The 10,349-nt window shown below is 35.7% G+C and overlaps 2 protein-coding genes across 2 annotated transcripts in view; both read left to right on the plus strand.

Moving 5' to 3' along the window:
• LOC135103680 (U-scoloptoxin(19)-Tl1a-like) overlaps positions 1 to 4,696 on the plus strand; it is an 8,687-nt gene extending 3,991 nt beyond the window's left edge. Inside the window, 6 exon segments of the mRNA XM_064010252.1 lie at positions 1,100 to 1,291; positions 1,959 to 2,024; positions 2,585 to 2,592; positions 3,303 to 3,435; positions 3,889 to 3,950; positions 3,953 to 4,696. Of these exon segments, the coding sequence (XP_063866322.1) occupies positions 1,162 to 1,291; positions 1,959 to 2,024; positions 2,585 to 2,592; positions 3,303 to 3,435; positions 3,889 to 3,950; positions 3,953 to 4,018 (465 nt within the window). The 5' untranslated portion in view covers positions 1,100 to 1,161 and the 3' untranslated portion in view covers positions 4,019 to 4,696.
• Positions 4,697 to 5,250: 554 nt separating this feature from the next.
• LOC135103681 (U-scoloptoxin(19)-Sm1a-like) lies at positions 5,251 to 10,349 on the plus strand. The gene is made up of 5 exons (XM_064010253.1): positions 5,251 to 5,388; positions 5,853 to 5,938; positions 8,003 to 8,010; positions 8,521 to 8,644; positions 9,108 to 10,349. The coding sequence occupies exons 2-5, from the start codon at positions 5,860 to 5,862 to the stop codon at positions 9,233 to 9,235; spliced, it is 339 nt and encodes a 112-aa protein (XP_063866323.1). The 5' UTR covers positions 5,251 to 5,388; positions 5,853 to 5,859; the 3' UTR covers positions 9,236 to 10,349.

Here is a 10,349-nt window from a genome sequence, read left to right on the forward strand (position 1 = left end):
CAGTCAGTTAGAGGAGAGGAGTTGATGAGATGAAAAGCTTTTGATTCCACCCTGTCTAGAAGAGCAGTATGAGTGGAAACCCCCAGACATGTGAAGCATACTCCATACATGGACGGATAAGGCCCTTGTACAGAGTTAGCAGCTGGGGGGTGAGAAAAACTGGCGGAGACGTCTCAGAACACCTAACTTCATAGAAGCTGTTTTAGCTAGAGATGAGATGTGAAGTTTCCAGTTCAGATTATAAGTAAAGGACAGACCGAGGATGTTCAGTGTAGAAGAGAGGGACAGTTGACTGTCATTGAAGAAGAGGGGATAGTTGTCTGGAAGCTTGTGTCGAGTTGATAGATGGAGGAATTGAGTTTTTGAGGCATTGAACAACACCAAGTTTGCTCTGCCCCAATCAGAAATTTTAGAAAGATCAGAAGTCGGGCGTTCTGTGGCTTCCCTGCGTGATATGTTTACCTCATATATATATATATATATATATATATATATATATATATATATATATATATATATATATATATATATATATATATATATATATATATATATATATATATATATATATATATATTGTTCTCGATGAAATCATGAAATCCACGTTTTCCTTTATACTACAGGAATAAAGTCACATTATTTGTGCCGAAAGTGAAAACATCTGACTGTGTGGCAATAGTGAACTGAGGTCGCCAGTTGTTTCCAGCAGTCGCTGCAAATTACCATTATTCACTGAATATTATCAGTCCCTGGTGATTTACACCACTGTATTGTATATATATATATATATATATATATATATATATATATATATATATATATATATATATATATATATATATATATATATATATATATATATATATACATACATACATACATATATACATATATATATATGTATATATATATATATATATATATATATATATATATATATATATATATATATATATATATATATATATATATATATATATATATATATATATATATATATATATATATATATATATATATATATATATATATATATATATATATATATATATATATATATTAACGCGTTACACCTGCAAGAAGAGTAATTAACCCGCAGGTCTTGCCTGCGTAAAACATTACCTGTAAGCTTCCTTGAGAGTGCTGGAGGGCCTCCCGGCGATGCGGGCAGCGTGCAGCACATATATACACACTCTGTGCCGGCTCACCCCATCAGTAGTGTTCCGCCTGCTGTGGTCACATCCTGCCTGCGCCCCGCTCCCTCGCTGCCTTTCACACTCCTCAGCACAAGGTAACGCTGCCTCTTCCTCGTTGTCTGTAATAAAAAAAAAAAAGCAACACACTTAATACTTTGGTTTGGTTCGGTATCACGTGGTGTTGTGATGAACTTAAACATGAAATAACACTTTACAACACTACGCCTACAACCACTGCTGCCACTGAGGCACTAAGCCTCGTCAACAACGTACGAACACAGCGGCTGTATCCTTTACCTCGTCCCTGCCCCGGTACAACCACCTGAGGAAAAACCTTGAGTTAAATACTGACATATTATGTGCACCACACCAACTCAATACCTGCCTTAAAGTTTTTAGTGATTACACACACACACACACACACACACACACACACACACACACACACACACACACACACACACACCATTCTTCTCACGCAATCTTCATGTAATCTCTCTCTCTCTCTCTCTCTCTCTCTCTCTCTCTCTCTCTCTCTCTCTCTCTCTCTCTCTCTCTCTCTCTCTCTCATTACCTTAGCCATGCTGCTCCAAACTAAATTTACAGCTCGGAGTAGTTACGTCTTCTAAAAGTTATTACCTATTGAATATCATTCGTCACCTATTTCATTACAACAATTCATAACTAATTAATTCATATCTAATTAAATTACATACTACAGTGATTCTACAGTTAATTTGTTTCGCGATGTCTTGATTCCAGACTGCAAGATGATGATGGTGGTAATGGTGGCTCTGGTGATGGTTGCGGCGTGTCAAGGACAGCCAGGTATTGCCTCACACACACACACACACACACACACACACACACACACACACACACACACACACACACACACAAGGGATGTCATGGATGAAAGAGATCGATTAGCCTAAAATAACACTCCCTTCCCCTGTGCTGAGAGTTTTCCTTCCATTGCATGTCCTGTGATCCACTGGCAGTCTATTAGTTAGGGTTTTCAAGGAGATTATTAACGTTTTTCCTCAACTGTAGGTCTTGTAATCTGGCGGGCAGTCTTTCTCTAAAAGCTAATGGACTACCAGCAGGTCAGAGGACTAAAGACAGAATGAAAACATTAAACACAGTAGGGGTGGGTGTAGCAAGTTTCTCGACTGTTGTCCATGACTATAATAAAGAACCACACTGACATACATACGTTTTTATATACATATAAGTTCGTTCGTACATGAATTCACGTATGCGTATACATACATATAGGTGTAAGTACTTGTATTTCCTTACTTATTCTTTTATCTAATTTGTTTTAAATGTATAAATTGTTGACGTTTTTATAATGATATGGTGATGAATAAATTTTCTGTTTCCAGGAAGCCAGGTGAGTGGGTCTAGAGAGGAGGAATGGTGACGGTCTGCAGAATGTGGGTAATTTTATTTCTTTTTTCATATTCATTCCTCAAGGAAAAAGGTACAATCTGTACATAAACACGCACGTATACAATTATTGTTCATACATAATTAACAGCATAATTAACTGTAGCAAACAGGGATTTGTGTGTCACTTCAATAAGACTTAATACTTGTACAAGTTCTGGTTATATTGTATGATAGACGCCATGTTGTGAGGACAATTTAGTTTTTATTTTTACTGGATTCCATATGATTTTGCATGCAGCGCCACATGACCTCGTTGTTGCGCCCCAGTATAAGTGGATCAATCAGTCCACATCACGACACACACACACACACACACACACACACACACACACACACACACACACACACACACACACACACAGTGATTCAGCGAAATTATTCCTTGATCACCACGCTTAACTTTTTCCTCCTTCGGAAGCTAGAGTAACCCTCATACAACACTGTTACAAGTACCAATATTTACATGAGAATGTGGTGTCTTCCTTCCTTCCACTGAACACACTGAATGCAATTGATATTTACATGAGAATGTAGACTCTTCCTTCCTTCCTTCTTTTCTCTAAAACTACTGAAGGCAATCGATATCTGGCGTCTTTCTTTCTTCCAACTGTTGCCGAGCCTGGAAGAGTAACTGTATATTCTTGCATTCAGGTCTACAACGAGAACGCGTGTAGTAGCAAAGGCGGGCTCTGTGCGAGGTCTGAGTTCTGCCCCGAGGATGGCAAGATGGAAGAAGGCTTGTGTCCCAAGCAGCAGGCCGATGGCGTTGAGTGCTGCCAGAAACGTAATGCAATTGTTTCAAATTTTTCTCCTTCATTAATCAGTACCAGACTTGCATCTCCTTAGTCAACAGTTAGTGGTGCAAAGGAGATTAATATCCTTATTTTCCGTATTTCTTTTCAAGTTTTTCAGTGTCAAAAGCTAAATTACTTATTAGTCATTGTTACACAAGAAGCTAACACATTTTTGAGTGTCTTTCTCTGCCAATGAATAAGTGTCATCAGTTAATATTATATATTCAGGAAACAAACACATTTAGACACTGTTTCTCACGTAATCAATAATTGTTATTAATATCACATAAAAAAAAACGCATACAATTTTTGCAATATTCAAAAATACATTTAGACATCGTTTCTCAAGTAATCATTAATATCACATACAAAAACGAATACATTTTTTTACGAATACTTCTCAAAAATACATGCTCTGAATTTCTTTTCTGTCACACCATCAGTTCCTACCAACCTCACGAGCTGCGGGGATCGCGGGGGAGAGTGTGTTCCTACCAAAAATTGCTAGGGAACGCCCCTACAGAAGACGCAGAATGTCCCCTAGGCCAGGTGTGCTGCATCTTCGTCAACTAGTCACCAGTGTTCGGGGAATTAGGACGGATCGCAGCAGAAATTAAAGTTATGTTCTGTGCCCAAGGAAACTTCAAATAATGGAATGCTTCTGGTCATTACTTTCTGTGCGCTTATCTGTTATTACTGTTGTGAGCCTATGAGCCTATGCATTAGATTATTATTACTATTATAACGACTTTTATACTATTATTTCTGCTATAACTTCTACTTCTCTTCCTCCTAGACATTATATTATGTACGCTTACCGTTTAGATAATATTTCTAGATTATTGCCATTATTACTACCAGTACATCTACTCCTACTATTATTATTGGTCCTCCTCCTCCCCCTCTTCCTCCTCCTACTACTACTACTACTACTACTATCACATTTCTGGCTTAATGTCTCCTTTCACTGAGTCCTCGGAAGGTGTATGATTAACTATTTTGTATTCAGAACCTGCTTGTCATGGAAACTGTAGGTAACTGTCTTTGTTACATACTATGTGGATGTAAACAGCAATGCTCTTTTTTACCTTGTTACCTGAAATAAACGAGAGATCTGATTCTTAAAGTGAAGCTAATGTTTGTCGTGCTCGTTGGTTTAATAGTGACACTTTCAAGTATTATCCAGAATTTACATATTATAGCTTTTGTATCCACGGTATTTTCGTTGTCAAGTAAACATACGTCTGTATATACTGTGATCTCATTCAAAACCTCACCAAAAAAATAAATATTTTTTTATTTTTTTATTTATTTATTTATTATTTTTTTATTCTAGCGTCCAGCACCCCAAAATAAGTAAGGTTATATTTTGTTTAATTATAGAGATATTTTTGTACGTAAGAAAAAAAAAACTTCGATTTGTATACTTATTGATGAAATACTTTTTATATAAATCTGTTTTCTCTAAGATAGAAATGTAGCAACATATTCTAGTAATGATAGTGATGACAATGATGATGATGATGATGATGATGATGATGATGATGATGATGATGATGATGATGATGATAATAATAATAATAATAATAATAATAATAATAATAATAATAATAATAATAATAACATTACCACCACCACCACTAACAACAAGATGTAATACAAACATTTTGTGTTTATGAAACGTTAACTGCGTAACAACGTGGTTTCCCAGCAGGAAGTCTCTCTCTCTCTCTCTCTCTCTCTCTCTCTCTCTCTCTCTCTCTCTCTCTCTCTCTCTCTCTCTCTCTTACCTGTGAGGTATGCTTGCTTCACCGGCAGGGTGGGACACATAAATTTCCGCCCCCACACCTGAGTTTTTATCATTGTCTTGCCTTCAGCGCCGACACGTCCTGCCTCATCCTTGCTCCTCCGCCTCTCCCATACATCCCATCCCTCAATACAAGGTGATGAAAGTGGCGCCGCTTCTTCTCTTTTTTTTCCAAACAATCTGTAACGTAAAGAGGAAGGAATGGTGGGGAAGGAACATTCCATTACATTAAATAGCATTGTAGTTTGATAAGAATTATATGTATGTGCACTTCGATATATGATTCTCTCTCTCTCTCTCTCTCTCTCTCTCTCTCTCTCTCTCTCTCTCTCTCTCTCTCTCTCTCTCTCTCTCTCTCTCTCTCTCATATTTTTTTTCCTTAAATACGTTTTCTTCCTCTTTTCCTTTACTCTTATATTTCCTATTCGTTTATTTATTCATTCATTACCAATGCATCAATTCTTTTTTTTCTTTTCCTTCTTGTTCTTATTCTTGTTCTTCCTCCTCTTTCATTTCATTGTCTTTCATTTTTCTCTCTCTCATTTTTCTTCTGCCTTTTATTTCTTTCTACCTTTCATTTATCTCTGTCTTCCACTCCAGCAGCAAGATGAAGGTGGTGCTAGTGGTGGTGGTGGTGGTGGCGGTGGTGGGCGTGGGTTGTCGGGGGTTCATCTTCCCGCAGCCAGGTAAGCACCCTATTCATCTTACCCGCTGAAAATACTGGGAATTGAAAGTTTGGGTAATTTTTGCACCATCACGTCCGTCTTATGCTAATGGACCTAGACTATTGCATTTCCTTTCCTATTGAGTGAAATGAGGCGTAGTAATGATGGATATTATGAAGATTGGTGGATGAAGTTAGCATAGATCAAGTAGGTTAGGATAGGTTATGTTAGGTTAGGTAATGTTTGATTAGACTGCATAATCTAACCCGACCTTTCTTGACCTAATGCACCATAAAAATAACAGGATTAATTTTCATGTGATCCCTAATAATAAATGATATTTCATAATATATGTTTCATTATTACATACGTCCCTATCGTCATCATTTATTAATTTTCCCCCCCAAATAAACTAACGTACAACCTCATGATTCATTCTCTCCTTAAAGAAATAATAAAACAATGGCAATGGCAATGACGAATGTATGAATAAAGTATACGATGTTACTTATCAGAATAATACAAAGTTTGGTTTGACATAGTGAGGCGGGCGTGATTCTGTAACAATACCAAACTAAGTAATGTTGCCTGTTCGTGTGTGTGTGTGTGTGTGTGCATATATATATATATATATATATATATATATATATATATATATATATATATATATATATATATATATATATATATATATATATATATATATATATATATATATATATATATATATATATATATATATATATATATATATATATATATATATATATATATATATATATATATATATATATATATATATATATATATATATATATATATATATATATATATATATATATATATATATATATATATATATATATATATATATATATATATATATATATATATATATATATATATATATATATATTTATTTATTTATTTATTTATTTATTTAAAAGATGATTATTCACCTTGTTACCCTATTGCATTTAAAGCATCGCGTATATTCTGGAACAATGCTATTTTTTCTTTTCTATTCATTCACTTAACGAAATAAGCTATCAGGATCTGCACATTTCAAACATTTCAGCACCTTATCTCCACTCTATCTCTAGTGGAAGTTGTTTGGGTTCTCAAGGGTAATTTCATGATGTTAGTGAAAGTTTAACAAGGGTTTTGCATTATCAGTGGGGGAAAACACTCATGTAGACCTGATAAATCTTTGGACTTCGAAAATAATCGTTAAGAGAGAGTAAGGCGTTTCAAAATCCAGACGCTGTTAGCTCAACAAGCGCAAGGCCTGCATACCGATGCAGTGTGGCACGCTCACTTTTTGTTTTTAGGGGGGAAGGGGGAGTGAGGGTGGGGACGCTAAACAGTCCTTTTCTCAGGAGCCCTAGACATTACTGAGATTTCATAATAGTTTGAACACTTATCCAAAACTATACGCATGCAACATTGCAACATTAAAACAATGTATTGCAGTAATTATGTTGAAACCTAAAACAGTTATTATGCAACGCTGCATCCATATTTTAAAACAATGTTTACATAGTAATTTTCCGTCTTTGATTACAAAGAATATCTCTCTCTCTCTCTCTCTCTCTCTCTCTCTCTCTCTCTCTCTCTCTCTCTCTCTCTCTCTCTCTCTCTCTCTCTCTCTCTCTCTCTCTCTCTCTCTCTCTCTCTCTCTCTCTCTCTACCACCAAGGGATTGCCACACACACACACACACACACACACACACACACACACACACACACACACGGTTCTGGTAAGGACAGTCTTTACCCCCGGAGCTGTCGTCATGACCTGATGACGCTGTTGTAGCTCATTCTTGTTATCAGCAGCATAAATACATACATTATACATGCGCACTGCACATATATATACATTCTTTACAAGTTAATTATAAAAAAAAATGCACCCTAAACTAAAGTAAGTAAACGTTAGGAATGCATTACCTATTATTATTATTATTATTATTATTATTATTATTATTATTATTATTATTATTATTATTATTATTATTATAATTTTCGTTATTTATTAATTTATATCGTTTTATTTTGATGCAAAAAAAAATATCTGTTTTCAGAGATCGAGGTGAGTTTAAGGAGGACGCGGAGGAGCTGGTGTGAGTCTGCGCGAAGCGGGTGATCTTTATTCATGTATGCATTGCTTTGTGGTGTGTCACAAGGAAGGAAAGAAAGTTGTTTTAATTATTATGGCTTATGCTGGCTTTGTTCGCTTATTGCTGCACTACCCATGATGTCGTATCCATCATTTCATTCACTACATGGCGGCCAGTTAATCTATGACGGTACACGTGTACATAATTCACGTACCTTTGCATAATCAACACCTTTTCTTTCTTCTCACGCCAAGATCTTTCACACCTTCATATCCACCCAGAGTATTCTATATTCAACCTTGTATTGTTTCGATACGTTTAATTCCCATCATATGTGTTATTTCCTTGGACCTAAATTTACATACTGTACTATACTTTACTTTACATACCTCGCCCGGCGCACACTTCCACTCATAATGGGCCTCAAGTATGCATCCAATCCACGCTGTCACGCCCATTGCCAATTATTTCCTCCAACTCAGAACGAGCCGGCCTGTCTGATGGAGGGTGGTGAATGTACTCTGGTGTCCCAGTGTCCCAAGCCTCTCCTCCTGCACGACCTGTGTCCTGTCCAGCAAGCACGCGGGGTAGAATGCTGCCTTACTGGTAATTAATTATTTAGTATGTTCTTCCTAGATTCTGCATCAAACTTTTGTTTTGATTTAAAGAACACTTCCTCAACTACGTTTTTGATGCTACGTTAAACGTCCTGAAGTTTCATTACACTTTAATTTCAAACATTTATTCCATACATCTGGCTTTCATTAAATAATCAATGGGTCACGAGTGGACATCATTCTGATATCACTCCATTCTTCTGCAGTTTTCCCGTGATACGTTTAGAGCCGCTGTTCCTTGACTAAACTTTCCTGCAAGATCCCGTATTTTACCTCTCTCTCTCTCTCTCTCTCTCTCTCTCTCTCTCTCTCTCTCTCTCTCTCTCTCTCTCTCTCTCTCTCTCTCTCTCTCTCTCAAGTCGTTTTTTTTTTTTTATGCAGTCCACCTCCATCCACTTCTTAGTAATTTTTTTTTTATCTCTCCCACCCTCTCTTTCTCTCTCCCGCATTAGATATTAGCGACTACGACTGCAGGAAACAATGGGGCATCTGTCTCCCTACGGAGACTTGTGCTAGCTTCCCGAAGGATCCAGACGCACCTTGCCCTGCCAATAAGGTGTGTTGCCTCATCGTTGACTAATTACTGGGACCGAAAGAAGATCGACCAGAGAACAGGAAATACATAAATGGTTCTCACAATGCAAGACTGCCTTCAGTCCGCTGCTCTCAGGGTACCATCGACCCTGGGGGTGCTGAGAGACGCCTCCAGCATCCACCATTACCAGGCTGACAGTAGATGCGGGAACAATCAATTTGGTGACTTTTTTTTCTCTCTCTCTTTTTGTTGTGAGTCTATATTATCTCATAATACCAAGGACTGCTACTCATTTACTCAGAGCAAGTTATTCCTGTAATAGGATCTTAAGATGTTTGTTCATATGTACGAATGAAATTAAGTCAAGGGCCCTTGTTATTATGTACTTTACTATTGTCCAGTTTGACATTTGCTGTAAAATCCCATGTATGTTGTAGATATCTACTAATGTATATTTTTTTTAATTAAGTGAGGTTTAAAGCAGTGTAATTTCTGAGTTCTTGGTTGTATTGTTCGACACTTTATATGTTACTTTGAAAATGGCAGACTTGCATTCGATGGAACATGGTTTTCACTATATGTTTAATCCTCTACAACAGTGGCTCTCAACTTTTTTCTAACTTCGTGTACCCTTCCGGGAACTTTTGAGATGTTCAAGTATCTTAGCACCTACGACGATTTATAAAAAAAAAATAAAAATAAATAAATAAAATAAATAAATAAATAAATAAATAAAATAAATAATAACAATAATAATAGCAATAATAATAATAATAATAATAATAATAATAATAATAATAATAATAATAATAATAATAATAATAATAATAATAACAAAAATAATAATAAAATAATTATAATAGTAATAATCAATAATATTTACAAAACGTTAATATTTCACATTTTTCTCTATTTTTGAGACTGAAAATGCATAAATAAAAGTATTAGACTTCTATTTTAAACATAGAAAATACCCACATGGTCCTAAATAATTGTTACATGGGTGCTAAATGTATGATAAAACGAAATGCCACATTTCAAACCCGTGATGCGCGAGTTGCGTCTGAGTGCAATGTATACTAATATAATACATAATTTTCTAGCACTTTGATCCAGTTGAAATAAATTTCTTACCTGCCATAAAATTTTCTTCCTAGAA

This window comes from Scylla paramamosain, chromosome 9 (assembly GCF_035594125.1).
Source record: "Scylla paramamosain isolate STU-SP2022 chromosome 9, ASM3559412v1, whole genome shotgun sequence".
In the NCBI taxonomy this organism is placed as follows: domain Eukaryota; kingdom Metazoa; phylum Arthropoda; class Malacostraca; order Decapoda; family Portunidae; genus Scylla; species Scylla paramamosain.

Coding starts and splice junctions, on each gene's coding strand:
- LOC135103681 (XM_064010253.1), top strand. CDS start 5,860: ATGAAGGTGGTGCTAGTGGTGGTGGTGGTGGTGGCGGTGGTGGGCGTG. Junction 8,645..9,107: donor GGTAGAATGCTGCCTTACTG/GTAATTAATTAT, acceptor CTCCCGCATTAG/ATATTAGCGACTACGACTGC.